Raw genomic sequence first — 19,478 nt, forward strand, 5'->3', positions numbered from 1 at the left:
TCCTATTGACTTCCATTTGGCACTGAGGAGAAATAAAACTCCAAATCCACACTTTAATACAGTCCCCTCCGTGGCTCAGGGGGTTTGCTCTGATATTCACCATCATGTTTTAAGGGTTGGAATATTATGAGTCTTGCAAGGTTATCCTCTTTCTAAACATAAAACCATGCCCAAGATTGTGACAGCAACCAAAAAATCCTCTAACTAAGTAAATATGACACTTTCTGTATGGTATGTGTCGAGCACAGTACGGTGCAGGTTATCAATCTCAAGGGAGCAGAACACTATGCACCACTTACTGATCCCAGGGGAGGAGGCCTATTGCATCTTGGTATCACAGTCATCAAGGAAAACACAACACAGTTAAGCACTGGATGGAACAACACTTTACTTACATAGAGAAGAGACAGAGCAAGATCAGCTTCAATAGTGGACACTGGGGCCGGCCCCGTGTCTTAGCGGTTAAGTGTGCATGCTCTGCTACTGGAGGCCTGGTTCTGATCCCGGGCGTGCACTGACACACTGCTTCTCCTGCCATGCTGAGGCCACGTCCCACATACAGCAACTAGAAGGATGTGCAGCTATGACTAACTATCTACTGGGGCTTTGGGGGGAAAATAAATAAATAAATAAATAAAATAGTGGACACTGGTCACCCGTGGCCAGCAGGTCTCTCCTGGTGGCCAAATCAGGGTGATTGGCCTATGCTCCCTCCTGTCACGCTACAGTGGAAGGAACTCTGACCCCTGTCTTGTGGAGCCTGAAATCCTGAAAGCTGGGGGTGCGCCTGAGGGCCATTGACATGCATGCTTAAGCAGAACAAAGGAACTTGTTGTGCATGAACAGAGAAAGATAGTCCCACACAAGGTGATAAGCCAGGCACAGGCCATATGGCAAGGAAGTGTTCCAGGCCCAAAGCCCATTCTTATGCAGCCAAGTCGGGGTGGAAAGACTGCATGCAGAAGACTGCCTTTCCTAATAGTACAATTTTCCTTTATTTGTAGTTTTCTGGAAGTTTCATCTCTCTATGCTCTGATTTAGAATGGATCTGCATTTTTCCCTCTTCATGACTCATTTCCAGTGTTCAAGGCAATTGTGACGACATACTATATTGATGAGAGCATCAGCTTTGAGTCAGGCAGAGTCAGTTTTAAATCCTGGTTCCACTGAACTGCTTCTGATGTTAGGCATTTCCAAACCTTTGAACTGGAATTATTGCAAGGAATAAAAGTGATTACAAATGTGAAGGTCTGGGGTACCAAGAAGGTGGTACAAAGAAGTAAAGATTGCTGTCCTTCTATTATGCATATGACCTTTTTCAAAGGCTAAATAAAATTTTATAGTTAGGATAAGACTATGAGTATGGCTATTTCATTCCTTTGGAGACAATCACACCATCAGGCTCTATTGATAAACCTCAGGAATGTGTCCCAGTCCCCACTCTGTATCATCTGACTGACTGCAGCTGCCCACCAGCTGTTCTTCCTCGGTTCTGTTCCTTCCACGTCCAATCTATCCTCCATTTTGCTCCAAATTAATATTCTTTCTGGGCTTACAATTCTGTTCCATTGATCTGTGTGTCTGTTTTTGTACCAGTACCATGCTGTTTTGATTACTATTGCTTTGTAGTATGTTTTGAAGTCAGGGATTGTGATGCCTCCAGCTTTGTTCTTTTTTCTTAGGATTGCTTTAGCTATTCGGGGTCTTTTTATGCCCCATATGAATTTTAGTATTCTTTTTTTCTGTTTCCGTGAAGAATGTCATTGGGATTCTGATTGGGATTGTATTGAATCTGTAGATTGCTTTAGGTAATATAGACATTTTAACTATGTTTATTCTTCCAATCCACATGCATGGGATGTCTTTCCATTTCTTTATGTCATCATCGATTTCTTTCAATAATGTCTTGTAGTTTTCATTGTATAGGTCTTTCACCTCCTTGGTAAGATTTATTCCTAGATATTTTATTCTTTTTCACGCAATTGTAAATGGTATTATCTTTTTGAGCTCTCTTTCTGTTAGTTTGTTATTAGCATACAGAAATGCAGCTGATTTTTGTGGATTGATTTTGTACCCTGTGACTTTGTTGTAGTTGTTGATTATATCTGTTTTCCAACGGATTCTTTAGCGTTTTCTATATATAAAATCATGTCATCTGCAAATAGTGAGAGTTTCACTTCTTCGTTGCCTATTTGGATTCCTTTTATTCCTTTTTCTTGCCTAATTACTCTGGCCAAAACCTCCAGTACTATGTTGAATAAGAGTGGTGAGAGTGGGCAGCCTTGTCTCGTTCCTGTTCTCAGAGGAATGACTTTCAGCCTTTCCCTGTTGAATATGATGTTTGCTGTGGGTTTGTCACAGATAGCCTTTATTATGTTGAGGTACTTTCCTTCTATACCCATTTTGTTAAGAGTTTTTATCATAAATGGATGTTGTATCTTGTCAAATGCCTTCTCTGCATCTATTGAGATGACCATGTGGTTTTTATTCTTTGTTTTGTTGATGTGGTGTATCACGTTGATTCATTTGCGGATGTTGAACTATCCCTGCGTCCCTGGTATAAATCCCACTTGATCATGGTGTATGATGTTTTTAATGCATTGCTGTATTCGGTTTTCCAATATTTTGTTGAGGATTTTTGCATCTATGTTCATCAGCGATATTGGCCTGTAATTTTCCTTCTTTGTATTGTCTTTGTCTGGTTTTGGTATCAGGGTGATGCTGGCCTCGTAGAATGAGTTAGGAAGTGTTCCATCTTCCTCTATTTTTTAGAATACTTTGACAAGGATGGGTATTAAATCTTCTTTGAATGTTTAGTAAAATTCACCGGAGAAGCCATCTGGTCTTGGACTTTTATTTTTTGGGAGGTTTTTAATTACTATTTAAATCTCTTTACTTGTGATTGGTCTATTCAGATTCTCCATTTCTTCTTGGTTCAGTTTTGGGAGGTTGTATGAGTCCAAGAATTTATCCATTTCTTCTAGATTGTCCAATTTGTTGGCATATAATTTCTCATAGTATTTTCTTATAATCCTTTGTATTTCCGTGGTATCCATTGTAATTTCTCCTCTTTCATTTCTAATTTTATTTACTTGAGCATTTTCTCTTTTCTTCTTAGTAAGTCTGGCTAAGGGTTTGTCAATTTTTTTAATCTTCTCAAAGAACCAACTCTTTGTTTCATTAATCCTTTCTACTGTTTTTTTGGTCTCAATTTCATTTATTTCTGCTCTGATTTTTATTATTTCTCTCCTGCTGACTTTGGGCTTTGTTTGTTCTTCTTTTTCTAGTTCTGTTAGGTGTAATTTAAGGTTGCTTATTTGGGCTTTTTCTTGTTTGTTAAGGTGGGCTTGTATCGCTTTGAGTTTCCCTCTTAGGACCACTTTTGCTGCATCCCATATGATTTGGTATGGCATATTTTCATTTTTGTTTGTTTCCAGGTATTTTTTTATTTCTCCTTTAATTTCATCAACGATCCATCAGTTGCTCAGTAGCATGTTGTTTAATCTCCACATCTTTGTCAGTTTCCCAGTTTTTTTCTCATAGTTGATTTCCAGTTTCATAGCATTACGGTCTAAAAAGATGCTTGTTATGATTTCAATCGTCTTAAATTTATTGAGGCTTGCTTTGTTTCCCAGCATATGGTCTATCCTTGAGAATGTTCCATGTGCACTTGAGAAGAAAGTGTAGTCAGCTGTTTTTGTATGGAATGCTCTGTATATGTCTACTAGGTCCATCTCATCCAGTTTTTCATTTAAGTCCACTGTTTCTTTATTGACTTTTGTCTGGATGATCTATCCATTGGTGTAAGTGGGGTATTAAGATCCCCTACTATTATTGTGTTGTTGTTAATATCTCCTTTTAGGTTTGTTAATAGTTGCTTTGTGTACTTTGGTGCTCCTATGTTGGGTGCATATATATTTATAATTGATATGTCTTCTTGGTGGAGTGTCCCTTTTATCATTATATATTTCCCTTCTTTGTCTCTCTTAACCTGTTTTATCTTGAAGTCTACTTTGTCTGATATGAGTATGGCAACACCTGCTTTCTTTTGTTTGCCATTAGTTTGGAGTATTGTCTTCCATCCTTTCACTCTGAGCCTGTGCTTGTCTTTAGAGCTGAGATGTGTTTCCTGGAGGCAGCATATTGTTGGGTCTTGCTTTGTAATCCATCCTGCCACTCATATCTTTTGATTGGAGAGTTCAATCCATTTATATTTAGGGTAATTATTGATATATGAGAGCTTAATATTGCTGTTTTGTCACTTATTTTCTGGTTCTTTTGCATTTCCTTTGTTTCTTGTCCCATGTATTTCAGACTGCCAATTCAGTTTGGTTGTTCTGTCTTATGACTCTTCTAGTTTTCTCTTTGTTTATCATATATGATTTTGTTTTGATTATTTGTTTAGTGGTTACCTTGAGGTTTGTATAAAAAATCTTGTGTATGAGATAGTCCATTTTCTGATGGCCTCTTATTTCCTTATACTAAGACAATTCAATCTCTTTCCTCTTCCCCTTCTAAGTCATTCTTGTTACAACTTGTTCTATCTTGTACTGTGGGTGTATGTTTACAGTGATGAGGTTATATTTATTTTTGGTGATTTCCTTCCTTTGATCTTTGATTTTGGTATTTAGGTGGTTGCTAACCTATTCTGGTAAAGATCTACTATTTTTCTGATTTTGTCTACCTATTTTTCTCCTTGCTCCAAGCTTTGTATTCCCTTTCTCTTCTTTTTTTCAGGCCTGAGGGCCTTCTTGAGCATTTCTTGTAGTGGGGGTCTCGTGGCCGTGAACTCCCTTAGCTTTTGTTTTTCTGGGAAAGTTACTATTTCTCCATCATATATGAGGGATTTTTTTGCTGGACAGAGTATTCTTGGCTGAAAGTTTTTGTCTTTCAGTATTTTGAATATATCATTCCAGTCTCTCCTAGCCTGTAAAGTTTCTGTTGAGAAATCCGCTGAGAGCCTGATGGGAGTTCCTTTGTACGTTATTTTTTGTTTTTGTCTAGCTGCCCTTAATATTGTTTCTTTGTCATTGACTTTAGCCAGACTTACCACTATATGCCATGGAGTGCGCCTTTGCCTGTTGATGTATTTAGGTGACCTATTGGCTTCACTTACTGGTATTTCCTGCTCCTTCCCCAGATTTGGGAAGTTCTCAGCTATTATTTCCTTGAATAGGCTCTCTGTTCCTGTTTCCCTCTCTTCTCCCTCTGGAATACCTATAATTCTTATGTCACATTTCCTAACAGAGTTGGATATTTCTCGGAGACTTTCTTCATTTCTTTTTAGTCTTAGTTCTCTCTCCTCCTCCATCTGGAGCATATCTCTATTCCTATCCTCTATAATGCTAATTCTTTCCTCCATATTGTCAGCTCTGTTCTTTAAAGATTCCAGATTCTTCTGTATCTCCTCCATTGTGTTCTTCATCTCCATCAGTACTGATTTTTTTTTTTATGATTTCAATCTCTTTTGTGAAGAAACTCCTTATCTCGTTGAATTGTTTGTCTGTATTATCTTGTATTTTGTTGAGTTTTTTTATTATAGCTATTTTGAAATCCCTGTCGTTTAGGTTATGGATTTCTGTGCCTTCAGTGTTGGTTTCTGGGTGCTTGTAATTTTCCTTCTGGTCTGGTGATTTCGTGTACTTTTGCGTTGTGGTTCCTGTATTTGCTTTGTTTTTCCTCATCCTGGAAATATCTGTTTGCAGTTTCCACCTGCCGCCACCATGTGGGGGTTAAGGGCTGTGTAATCTGAGCCCCCTGCGCTCCGCCTGGCTCCTCCCTGCAATCTGCCTGGCAACTCTGTCTGGTCTGGTCGGCTGAGCTGCAGTGTCAGGCATGCGAGGGTGGGGGGACTCTCTCTTTTGCTCTCTGGGTCCCTGGAGTGGGGGAATTCTCGGTCGCCCCTCGTTATCTGCTCTCCTGGGGTGCTCAGATGTTGATGGCACCTCTCCAGCAGTTCTGAGTCCTCTGTGTGGGAGTTTCCCACTAGCTGAGAGAGCCCAAAGAGCTACAGTTTCCCCACAGAGGGCCGCCCCTCACTCCTCTCTGGAAGCCGCGCAGACCCGGATCGCTGATCTGATGGGGAAGGAGAAGATTTCTCCCTACCTCTCCCCACTTCCTCTGGGGGCCCCAGCACGTCCACTCTCAGATGTGCAGCAGTGTGGATCTTTCCGATCTTCCTTGTTGCTGTGTAGGAGTCCGTTGTTGGTCTGCACCTGACCCTTTTGTTGTATCTTATCCGGGGAAGAGTTTACGGGAAAGCTCACTCCGCCCTGATGCTAACATCCCTCCCAAATTAATATTCTTAAGTGACACTTTCATGTGTCACTCACCTGCTCAAGACATTCGGTGTTCCTTATTTTACATAATTATAGAATGAAAGAACTGAGAGAAATCATAAAGATCATATGGTCTAGGGAAGGCAAGTAGATTTCATCTCAACTACCAGCTCCCTTCGGTTGGTGGTAGCTCCTAGTAAGTGACCATGTTGCAAAGGATTCTGAGGCTCAGATCTGTGGTTGACAAGTGATGTCTGCTTCAGCTATAGAAGGCAGATGACAGCACATACACCATGTATTTCCTATTCCTAATCAAGTCCTATTCCTTTAGCTGGTTCTTGTGGTATATCTTCATATTCTAAGTAATATGCTTATAATGCTACTCCTTGCTTTTTCAGTTTTAGACCTGACTTTTTTACTTCTCATTATAAAAGATGAGGATTAAGCTTTCTTTATACCCCTGTTCAGCACACACATTTCTTGTCCCTCCCTACACTGAATAGCCTCATGTCATAATTTTGGCCAGTTCAAAATTTGAAGTTTACATTGTCGTGAAGATGTAAAGGCTATTCACACCTGAGTCATATAATATTATATAATTACTTTGTCCTTACAAAATTTTGTGTTCCTGGGAATTTATAAATATCCTGGTTTTTTATTTGTAGTTTTCTGTGTAATTATCATTAGTTCAGCCCCAAGCTGTCCTGTAATTGTATAAATTTCTCGGTATGTTGAAAGACATTTGGTAGTCTATTCATTTAATCTTCTTGAAGAAATCACTTCTGAGACTTGTCAATGAGCTCTAGCCAGGAAGAGCTCTACTAGGAAGCTCTACAATGACCTCTACTAGGAAGACACCTGTAGTTGAATGAGTTGAGTTTATTACTCATTGCAGCAAGGGGGATCACACACCACAGGGAACAGCAGAGTATCTCAGTAGAGGATATTAGAAAGGACTTATAGGATTTGGGCTTGTGTTATGTGATTTGAGGGATGGTTTAAAGAAATGGGACTTTGCCGTGGATTTGGATATTGTGGGAAAGTGAGAGTTATTCTATGGTTGAATATCTTAATAAATCTCGGCTGGAAAGGGAAAAGACTAGATCGAGGCTAAAGCTGAAATTGTAAGGAAGACTGTGAGATGGGGATATATGATATTTTGCAGCTTGGACAATGTTTGTGTTTTTATCTGTGATCAGACAGAAATACAGAGTGGTTTTGTTTTTGTCTATGATCATAGAGTGGTCTTGTCTCATGGTGATTTTCTGTGGAATTATTTGTGGTCAACAGGAGAATGCCAAGGCCTAGCTGTGAGTGCCAGTTCAGCTCCTGGATGTCAGGGGCTGCTTTTCTCTTTGTTAGCCTTCTGATCTGTTACAAACTGGTCTCATTTCTCTATAACTTTACTCCCCAGCTTTTATCCTAAGAGACTTACTCCATCACCGTGGTGACTCCCTTCATCTCTCTCCTACGTTGGATCCCCTATTTCATGGATCTTTTCTATTTCTCTCTCTTGCCTTACTCTCTTTGTGTGGGAGGAGCATGCCTTCCAGTAGCTTCCTGAGAAAAGGTGAATGGAAAGTAATTTTTTAAGACCTTGTGCGTCAGAAAATGCATGTCGGAACACCTTGATGTCACAAAATATTTTATCCTCACACTAGCCTCACAGATAATTGATAATTTAACTGGATATGGAATTTTAGGTTGGAAATCACTTTCCCTCATCATGAAGGCATTGATCAATTGTCACTAAGCTTCTGGATTCACTGTTACGAAAGTTGGTGTCATTCAGATTCTTGATCCTTTATTTGAGACCAGTTTGGGTTTGGTTTTTTTTTCCCATGCTGGAAGCTTGTAGGAGTTTTTTACCTGCCTCCAGAATTTTTAAATTTCACAATGATGTTCTCACTTTTGGGTCTCATATTTTTATCCATTGTGCTGGACACTTTGTGGGCTGTTTGTATACAGAAATTTGTCTTGAAAGACATAAGAAACAAACTTATCATTTGTTTGTTTTTCTCTCTTTCTTATTAGAAACTTTCCTCAAATATCTGGTGATCCTTAGCTATCTGCTTATATTCAAGAGTGGGATACTGTAAAGCTAATTGGATGCTATTTCTGATGATGAGGCTTGCCATTATAGATTGATCAGGCTGGGGATATATATATATGTGGAATATATAAGGAATAGCCCTTGACAAAGAGGAGATTTCAGTAGAATGTTCACAAGTTGTTCATATGTTAATAAATAAATGCTATTTATATTAAGAGACTTCTAGCTATTAAGTTCATAAAATAGCACTCATGAAAACTAACAGAAATGAAAATGTATTAAAATCCACTTCCTTCATTGATTTCAAGAAAAATCTGTTTTTATCCTAGTACAGTTTCAGTGAGAGACTAACTTCCTCTCTGACCTTATGACTTATAATTAGCCCAGGCACAGTCCTACGCTGGCTGGCAGTACTTGAAGATAGGAGACGGTCAGGCCAGTCACTCCCAGCCTGAGCGAACATTTCAGACTTGCATGCAGTCCAAAAAGAAAAGAGATAAAAGGTAAGGACGAAGGTCTCTGGCTATTCTTCAGAGTTCGTTTCCCCACAGAGATGGTTGTTTGATTCTCTTATGGCCTTTGACCATAGAGACTCTCCCAGAAATTCAAGCCACAAACCTCGTGAAAGTTTGAAATATTTTAGAAAAATATCAAAGCCTTAAAGAAACTGAGGTTCACTGATATCAAATAACTGGGATTTTTACAGCAACAGAATAATGTCTCATTTCTTAACTTTTATGAAAGTTACTGATGTTTGTTCATGCATTGAAAATGTCAGGAAGAACAAACACCAAACTATGAACAGTGACTCCTGGGGAGGAGCATTTGAAGTAGAGGTGGGAGCAGATGGTTAATCTCTTCCTTTACATACTTTTGTACTGTTTGTTTGGTTATAATAAACACATATTATTTTTTTAGGTATGAAATGCTACTCTATAAAAACCAAAGCAAAATAAATAAAGCTTAAAAAACTAAAATAAATAAGCCTACAAAACCTGGTGATATATGCAGTTTGAGGCTCAAAAGTAATGGTAAATTACTTTATCTCAATATTAGAACATAATTACAACTTTGATATTTGATAGATTTTTTTTCCTCCCCTGTTAGTGGAAACCAGCCTAACTCCAGCTCATTTTCCAGATTACCTTAGGAAAATTTCCTTTAAAATATGTGTCAATTATGTTTACACTTTGGCTGCAAGAAATAAAAGAAACTCAATTATAGTGGCTTAACTAAATAGGGGGTTGTTTTGTCACATAATAAAAAGCCCAGAGATAGGCACACCAGGTAGTTTCACAAATGAAAAGTCCAGGATTCTCTTAGCTCTTTCCTCTGTCATCCTTAATGTGTATATTTTTTCCCAAAGGTCACAAGTTGGCCATTCCACCTTTAGGCACAAGATTACACAGAAGTGAGGAAGGGCAGAGAGCAAAAGGCATGTGGCAGCTCACTTGGTTGACTGTTTTTTTTAACAGGAAAACAGTCACTTTCCTAGGATCCCTATCCAGGAGATTTTCCATTACATTTCATTGGCCTATCCTGGCTCATATGGTCACCCCCACCTGCAAAGGAGTCCAAGGACTCCTGGATACATTGCAGCTCTGAATAAAACTGCGGTTATGCTAGTAAGGTCAAAGTGGAGGGTGGATATTGGCTAGGCAACCAGCAGGCTCTGCTACCAGTAGTTCACCTTGTTACTCCTTCCACAAACCAAGAATACTTAACTCCTGCCTAAAACTAGAGGGTTGGGTTTATGGAGAACTGAGAAAGGTGTCAGAGAAGCGGCTAGCCACAATTCAAAACTGAATACAATTCATTGCAGTATGTTTGTAATTCAAAACATTGGAAATAACCTAGATGTCTGAGACCTGAAATTAGGAAAATTTGTCAGGAGCCTTTAGTTGACAGAATAGCTGATGAGTGTGCTTTCATCATATCTTCTATAAAAACCTTCTGAGCTTCCCTGGTCCCAGTCAGCATTCATGTACAGATTTACCTGCACTTGGGAGCAAAGCATTTGGAGCAGCCCACACCTGGGCACCTGTGGCAGAGAACTAGACAGGGACCAGGACGCTTGCTGGACTTTCTCTGTCCAGGAAGAATTAGCTCCACTTTCCAGAAGGTGAAATCAAACTCTTCCTTGCTGACTTCTTAATTCTTCCATGAAATCTTCGCTGATTATCCAAGTCTACATTGAGCTTTCCCTTTTCTGACCTGCTGTAGCAATTATCTGCTCATCAATCAGATTCTGTATATTTTTATATGGATTTCACAAGACCATGTCTCATCTTCCTAAGTCCAGTGTGTGCTTCTCAACAAACAGCTCTCCATGGTAGGAGAGGGCCTGGAAAGCAGGACGTGGTTGGGCATCTGAGGGTACAGAAGGTGCTGCTGAAGATGCACAGGCTCGTGGATGTTGGAGCATCCAAAGACACACTTCAGCTACTTTAAAAGAGCAGCATGAACCTCAGAAGGATCCTGTTAAGTGACCTTTAAATCACTAAACAGTATGATCTTCCCTTCTTGGGACAAATTTTAGCCAATATTTAGCCTTGGTGCTTAGAAGTGTGTGCTGTCACAGAAGGGAAATGAACCGCATCACACTGGAGTCACGTGTTCTTGGTATAAAGGTCCAACTCTAAATCAAGTGTGCTGTCAGCACCCCAAGATAACCCTTCCTGTACCCTCGGATGGTACCCTTCCCCCCATCACTGCCATGTGTCTGCCTCCTCTCTGCTCTCTTCTTCATGATGAAGAATCTGACAAGCTCATTCCTAATAAGGCAGCAAAGACTGAGAATGAGATGTTGCCCTTTCCCTGAAACGCTTTAACAGAAGACAAACTGCAAGCCAGTACGATAGAAATGTAATGGTGGAATTTCAGGTATCGACAAAAAAAGTTAAGAGGCTTTTCTTTTGTGTAAGAACTTTCAAGCTACTCATCCAACTACAATATAAGAGTAGTCAATTGTTCCCAGTGGTATTAATAAATAGCTCCTATTTTTTTCTTTAATCTGTAGGATTTCATAAATGAATTCACATTTTAGAAGAATAATAAATATTATTTGAATATGCATGTTTCCAAAGTGCTGAGTCATGGGGTGGAGAGGCAGTAAGATACAGTGTCAAGATCATGGGCTCTGAGTCTAAGCGCCTGGGTTTGCACCTACACCGCTGAAGCAAGAGGCTTAAATGTCTTTGTTCCTCATTCTCTTCATCTGTACAGTTGGAGACAATAATATTACCTACCTCACGGGGTTACTGTGTGGATTAAATTAGATCATACACATAAGCACTCAGAACCTTGCTTGGCACACAGTCAATGCTCTGTAAATGTTAGCCATTATTAGTAAGATTTATTTTATTTCCAAATGAATGAGAACTAGAATTATTTGCAGCTGGTGAATTATAGATTTTTAGCAGGTCTTCATATTTTAGTTTTCTATGACTTTATAGAGAATATTCAGCATAATAGGCGGTTCCTATCGGATTGAGAATCATGATTTGCCCATTATTTTCAAAAGGTACATAATGGAGTTGGCTACACGACACTGAAGATTTCTTTCTTGTATAAATACCTGTTTGAAATTTTGACTTCCAGATTGAAGCTATCCCTAAAGATGACTCTACATCATCTGAGAGACGGAGAGAACTCCACAAGGAAGTTGAAGTAGCTAAGAGGAATTTGACCCAACAGGTTAATAACAGCTCTCATTTGAGCTTCTGTCTAGGAATGATTAATATGAAGTTGTATTTTTAATTATGTTCCATGAAACTTCATCAATAGGAGAGTCATCAAAGAGAGAATGATCCCTACTTAATGTGGGTCTGTTTCTTCATCTCAAGGTCCACCTTAACCCACATTAAATTTGGGGGAAAAGGATGTGTTTGAACCAGCAAAAATTATACAAACTCTTGAGATTTTAAAATAAAAGGGCTATTGATTATATTAAAAATGAACAATAAATGTTTTATTTCAAGAATGTCTAATTTAAAAATTTCAAACTTTGTTTATTCAAGCCACTGTCAAAGTATTTTAAAACATGCTTTTATTTCTTTTCAAAAAATTACTTGAAAATACAGTCTGAATATGAAAAAGTTCTATCATGTTAAATATGTCATCATGTTCACATATTCTTTTATAAGATAAAGAAAATACTTGGAGCTAAGGCAGTAGAGTTACTTTGTTTTGTGTTTTAATAAAACAAATTTTACACTGGCAATAAAAAGAATAGTCTAAGATACCTTAGTATGTTCTTTCAAACAAATAAATTATAATATGTTGTATTTATCAATAGAAAATCATATCAGAAGCTGAGTCTAAGTTAGTAGAACAGCAGCTTGCAGAAGAAAACAAGCTTTTAAAGGAGCAAGAAAACGTGCGAGATCTGGTGTTCAACCTTGTCCGTATGACTCAAATCAAAATTGATGAGAAGGAGCAAAAATCCAAGGATTTCCTGAGAGCTCAGGTAAGTGCATTTTTATAACCATCCATTAATTGCCACAGGAGTTCAGGGTAGCCTCATTGTAACACAATAGTCATTAGAAAGCTATGATTGTAAGTCTCCTTCAAGGTCCAGTGACTATACAGCTTCCCTAAACAAGACTCAATCATGCACTGAAAAATAGTCCCAGGGTTCAATTAGCAGTAGTCACAGTCTAGAGAGAAAAAGAGCTAGATCAATGACAGTGAGAAGAGGATTTGACAGATGGCCATTTCAGTAAGAATAGGGCGGGCACTTCCATGGACCAGCTGACAGCTGCCCAGGCCACAGATATCTGTGATGCACCACCATCCCACATTTCACCATGGTTTGCCTAGGAACAGCTCAAGAGTGGTAGCATTAGACTGCCATTCCTCCCAAGTTCATCAAGCCAGCGTCATTTAAACCAATGCTAGGACACCCTAAGTTACTGCTTCACCCCATGACTTTCCTGGGCTCCCGACAAACTACCAGAGCTGACCCAGTGCAACTTCCCAAAACAAAAACAGTAATGAAACCAATGGCAAAAACAACCCTCCTGTTATGCTAGCTAAAACTCTAATATTAGAATCATTTATTCCACATAAGGATTATGTCCAAAGGTTCCCTGTTAAAAATGAATATGATATGACATATTACTAAAACAGAATACCTGAATTTACCATGAGGCCTAGAGGTTGGCTGTTTCTAAGTGCAACCTCTGTTCTAATTCTGAGCAAATATTTACATGAGGTAGCATTTCTTCTTGTTCTTTGGAAAGAACTCACACACATCAAAGCATTAGTGAGCAATGAGGTTAAATACAGATATTGCAGAGAAGACTGAGGAGAAGATCTACCTCATTCAACCCACAGAAGACTCTTCAAATTCCCCTTTAACTGTTTATTTTTCCCGCTTAGAACATTTGAGAAACTAAAAGAGGTTTAGCATGGTTGGCACATGGCAAGATGGGGGAAAGGGATGTCAAACAACAAGACCAGAGAGCAGGAAAAGTCAGATGGTGAAGATTGCTTAATCCACGTTAAGCCATTTGGACTCTGGTCATGAAGGCCGAGGCAAGCCCAGTAGGGTTCATGGGTAGTTGGTTTCAGTAGGGTAAGGAGAGGAAAGACAGTGGCCAGGGAGGCATGGAGGACAGAAGGCAGCCTGAGAGAACGGGGCAGCTGAGGGGAGGAGGAGCAGGAGCAAAACAAGGAGAGGAGAGGGCAGAGGGACCTCCATCTGTTACAAGAACATCCATCTGTTTTATGAATTAGACAACTTTTAATTAACCTCAAAAATGGATACATATGTTATCTATGTGTGACAAACCTAGGTAAACGAAACCGCATCATTAAATGAGCTAATTCATATAAAAGCACATGAGAATTCCTTCTTTTGAAATAGAGAAATCAATTAAGGAAAAATATTGTTTTCCTTAAGTATTCTTAGCATTGGGAATTGGTCTGTTAAACATCACCTGTAATTTCCATAAGACAGCAATCTCATCATTTTATTTTCATACCTCATCTACATCCCTAAAAAAAGACAAAAGGTGAAGGGAAAAACCAGTGTTGCTATCACCCCCAAGACGGAGTGGATGACACACATTTTTATATCTGTTTAATTCTTCAGACATACAGTTACCTAAGTAATGTTAGTTTTCTTGACTCCTGTTCTCACTGAGAACAACATAAAATTGCTACCTGTCCGTCTTGGCTCTGATGCCTAGTTTCTTCTGAGTCCCTCATGCCAAATGGGTTTTGCTCTCACAGTCCTCGGGAGAAGGCTGACAGAAACTATTTTCTCTGGTTTCTACCAGCAAATACTTCATCTTTGAATACCTTTCTTACCCTAGAAAAAAGACCCAGCATCTTTATATTTGAAGAACATAACTAGTGTATTTGGCACTTGGTATATTTTTAGGACTTTGGAAACACAACTGCTGTCTTTTTTTTTTTAATAATTTTATTTATTTATTTATTTTTCCCCCAAAGCCCCAGTAGATAGTTGTATGTCATAGCCGCACATCCTTCTAGTTGCTGTATGTGGGACGCGGCCTCAGCATGGCCGGAGAAGCGGTGCGTCGGTGCGCGCCTGGGATCCGAACCCGGGCTGCCAGTAGCAGAGCGCACACACTTAACCGCTAAGCCACGGGGCCAGCCCACAACTGCTGTCTTTTAAAATATTCATGTATAATCTGCATACATCTCCTTATGGCTGCTCTCAGCGTGGTGCTTCATCGTGTAGGAAAACACACCCAACATACAAAAGAACGGAAAAGCTCTTTAAAATCATGGCTCAGTCTCTCAAAAATACAAAGTACCACAGAGGGTTCAGTTCATAGCATTTATCAAAACTTGCTACATATCCTCTCCCCTCATCTACTTTCCACAAACTCCTCTCTCACCAGCCCAGCTGTGCTGTCCACAATCACTCTTAGGTTCCTTCAAAAGTTCCCTGAACTTTTCCTCAAACCCAACTTATGCAGGCTCTTTTCCTTTCCTCCTCTCTCGTTCTTTCTCTTCCTTAATAACCCTTTGTCTTAGCCAGTGTGACTCAGTTGAACTGGCCAGGCAATTTTCCGATCTCCCCTTCATTCTTCCCGCTGGTCTGCACAACCAGCTGGCCAAGATAGAATTTTCCTAATGGATGGGATCAGGTGAGGCTGGGAGTATTCATATGTTGTTGGTGGTGAGCTTTTTTTTTTTTTAATTTCACACACAATTTTTATATTTCAGCAAAAATATACCAACATTGCTAAGGAGATTAAAGCTAAGGATCTTGAAATCAGGATACACAGGAAGAAAAAACGTGAAATTCATCGGAGGTAAAAGAATTACGAGATGATTTATCTAGTTTAGGTGAGGGAAAAAATGGATTTTAATTTCACAAGTTTCAAAAACAATTGTATTTTCACAGACTCAGAGAGTTTGCTAAACTGTATGACACTGTTCGAAATGAAAGAAACAAATTTGTTAACTTACTTCACAAAGCTCATCAGAAAGTAAATGAAATCAAAGAAAGGCATAAAATGTCATTAAATGAACTGGAAATTTTAAGAAATAGTGCAGTTACTCAAGAAAGGTAAGTGTTACAATAACTATTGTCCTTTCAAAGGCTTCCCTTCTGATTTATTGAACTCTGAAGTACCCTGGGGATAATAAATAGAAAATAGTCTTCTACAAAGCTAGAAAAGCCCTTGCTAAAATACTTCCCTTTACAGATGACAATCTAAGCAGCTGAATGTGATTCCTTCTGCTTCTGCTATTTGAAGCCATATTTTTTTTAAGTGAATGAAAAACTATATGACTATGCTTACAATGTTTATTTTCACTTACCCAGTTAGAAAGAGAAGCACAAATTTGATAATTTGCATTTAAAGTTAGAAGACAATCAAATGTTTATTTACCAGCATCCCCTGGTTGTAGACTTGAAGCATCTAAGATGCTTGTGGGAGGCAGGATAGCAGAGTGGTTAAGAGAGGTGGTTTTCTAGACTCAAATCCCAGCCCTGCCACTTACTAGCTGTGTGACTTTGGGCAAGCTACCTTCCCTTTCTGGGCTCACTTTCCTTACCCATAAAAATAGTCCTTATTTTATAGGACTTAATATTAAATGAATTAATCCACATAAAAAATACTCAGAAGTTTTCAGCAAATGGTTGTTTTTTTGAATTTATTATTTACCATGTGCCACGATCTGTTGGACTCTTTCACTGTATTTGGTCCCTGATCTACTGAGTCTACACAACCTGAACTTTTTTTGGTGGCCATTATTGCCCAGTTGCCTTAATAAAGATATTACAAAATGGTCTTTTGTGTGGGGGGTAGTGGAGTGGTGGGGGGAGGGAGGGAGGAGATTGGTATGAAAAGGAAAATCTAATTTCCTAGTCAGTTTCTCATTCTACATGAGAGTAAAATGTCATTTATAGAGGCCATGCATTCACTCAGCATTTACTGTGATGCCGTATTGAGTCAGGCACCACCCTAGATCCAGTGGACACTATCAGATGTAACCATCTCTGCCCTCAAGAGAGCGCAGTCTCCTGGCAGAGCAGTAAATGAATTACATAGTCTCTCGCTTTGATAAAGGGGGGCAGCGAAGGCTTGGGACACAAAAGAAAGATATCCTAATCCAGGTGGAAGGGGAATCTGAGACCTGGCAAGATTACAGAAATTCCTGAAGAGTATCGTATGCTGAGTATTCATCATGATTACTACTACTACTGTCATTTCAAGGGACACACTAAAGCAAGAGCTACTTTGAAACTGCTTGTGTTTCAGAAGTCTGAAACTTCTGGTTTTTAAAGAAACTAAAGAAAATTATCATCTTACCCATTTTCCCATTATTTCTAAAGAAAGCTACAAAATTCTATGCTGAAACATGCCAACAATGTTACCATCAGACAAAGTATGCAAAACGATGTGTGCAAAATTGTAGCAAAACTTCAAGAAATGAAAGAGAAGAAGGAAGCCCAGTTAAATAACATTGACAGACTTGCCAGCATGATCACCACCATTGAAGAGGAGATGGTGCAGCTTCGCAAAAAATACGAAAAAGCTGTTCAGCATCGAAATGAAAGGTAAAACCAAGGAATCTAACGTGAAAACAAAGCACCCAGAGATCCTATTTAGAAATGTTGCCCCTTTTTCTGTCTAGACTTGACAGAGGGTAGGGAGGGACGTTTGACATTCAAGTTTCAACAGCCTTTGGAGGGGAGGGGGCTGTATGTTTTGCCTGAAAATAAGCCCCGCTGTCCATGTAAGAGAGACAGGCAAGGGGAGAGTACGGGAAGCTGCTCGCTTGGAGATCAAAGTCCTTTCCCAGGCTCCCATTCAGCATGCCTCTGATACCATCCAGTTCTTTTGGTATAATTGACATAAATAAGCCTTTAGATCTTGTTCATTTTTGTGACAGGTTTAGTCTTATTATGATATTTGTTAAGTTATTCTCCCAGTTCATTTTCTCAGCAAGTAAATAAGACCTTTAGGAGTAGCATTATTTCTTCCAGGCTACAATTATATCATCAATCAATCACGATTTTAGCAGTTTTCCCAAGGTGCTTGTGCTCTGAGAAATCTAGAATGTGAGATTATAAACCCCTATAGTAATTACATCTGGCAGCAGATCCGTTCTTTCATCAAACCTTGCTTGTGTGCTGTTCTGTGTGAGGTTGTGTTCTATGTCAGTGCTGGACCCTGAAAGTACAAAGGCAGGAAAACATTGCTCCCGGCTTCTGTTGTCAAGAGAACCGAGAAGATCATGAGCAGGGCCAATGAAAGGCAAATGAGACAAAATATAGAGCTAAGATTAGCCAAATACAACTATGTGCATACGTGTTTTGAGGGAGGAGAGAGAGAAATAGAAGCAATCAAAGATGAACTCTGGGATAATGGATATGCAGTGTGGGAAAAACGTCAGCGTCAGGAAGAATACCACTGTTTCAAAGGGCTGGCAGGCGTTTCTCTGGGGAAACAAAACAATTCCTCTTATATGGCTCTTGGCACAAACCAAAGTGTTTAGGCAGTGTGCTCCTAGGCCCTGGTCAGACCTGTGGGGCTGGAGTTGGAAAATTCTTACTTTGTTTTTTCCCCATATTCTCCCCACAAGGAGGGTTCTCCCCCCCCGCCCCCCAACCCCCGTCAGAACTATTCAACTTTAAAGAACCTGTTGGGCCTGGCAAGTTAAATAGAGCAGAATTGCTGCAGAAACACATTCCCCAGCCCCCTGCCAGAGTACTTCTGGCCAGATCTTAGTTGGCAAGTCTGGCCCAAGAAGGGGGTCTGCAGAAAATCGGACTGTGGACTCACTTTGTTCATGCACAGGGAATGACATTCTTTTCCGGCCCAGGAAAACAGCTGAGATTCTGCAGAGATACTGTGGCCAGTCAACCACAGAGTCAGCTCAGAATAGAGGCGCTAAGCAACCCTCCCCCTCCTATCCCCAGAAAAATTCAGAGTGTGGGGTTTCACTAGAAAGCCAATGGTAAATATCGATTGTCTTCTGGAATTACGCAATTTTGATGTGTATTTTGCACCCAAAGCCAGAGGGACCACAATGACTAGTAAAACAGTGGCCTCAGCACCCTCTTAGCCTCTGCCTTTCAATTTGACTGCAGTGGAGTTCAGCTGATAGAGCGGGAAGAAGAAGTGTGCATTTTTTATGAAAAAATAAACATCCAAGAGAAGATGAAGCTAAATGGAGAGATGGAAACACATGTCCTGGAAGAAAAGATCCGATTCCTGAAACTGAAGATTGCTGAGAAGCAAAGACAGATTCAGGTGACCCAGAAATTACTGCCGGCCAAGAGGTCCCTGGACGCAGACCTCGCAGTGCTCCAGATTCAGGTGGGACACGTGTTTGTGAGACACTTCCGGGGACTACTTGCTTTTATTGTGTTTCTCCTTTATAAGTTTGTAGGTCGTATAAGTTCTTACAATTAAATCAAGCCATGCTTCTCCTGGTGCCTATAGGAACCCGAGAGTTATGTGTCTTGTTTAAAAATGCCTTTGAACACTGCTCCACGGTGGGATCTGTGCTTCAGGCATCCCAGCTACAGACTGTCTTTCCGGTGAAGCATTTTCTGCCTTTCTTGGAATTTAGACCCTCCCAAATCTCAATTCCAGTTCATCTTCCTCATAGAATTCAGTAATTCCTCATAAACTTGCAGTAATACAGGCTTT

The 19,478-nt window shown here is 39.7% G+C and overlaps 1 protein-coding gene across 1 annotated transcript in view; it reads left to right on the forward strand.

The window, feature by feature from the left end:
- Positions 1–19,478, forward strand: part of CCDC146 (coiled-coil domain containing 146) — a 108,894-nt gene that overhangs the window by 79,491 nt on the left and 9,925 nt on the right. The window contains exons 10-15 of the mRNA XM_087442813.1: positions 11,932–12,027; positions 12,629–12,799; positions 15,535–15,623; positions 15,716–15,880; positions 17,153–17,377; positions 18,914–19,142. Coding sequence (XP_087298939.1) covers positions 11,932–12,027; positions 12,629–12,799; positions 15,535–15,623; positions 15,716–15,880; positions 17,153–17,377; positions 18,914–19,142 — 975 coding nt within the window. The remainder of the gene's footprint in view (positions 1–11,931; positions 12,028–12,628; positions 12,800–15,534; positions 15,624–15,715; positions 15,881–17,152; positions 17,378–18,913; positions 19,143–19,478) is intronic.

Source organism: Ceratotherium simum, chromosome 1 (assembly GCF_057802395.1).
Source record: "Ceratotherium simum simum isolate JZ-2026a chromosome 1, ASM5780239v1, whole genome shotgun sequence".
Lineage (NCBI taxonomy): Eukaryota > Metazoa > Chordata > Mammalia > Perissodactyla > Rhinocerotidae > Ceratotherium > Ceratotherium simum.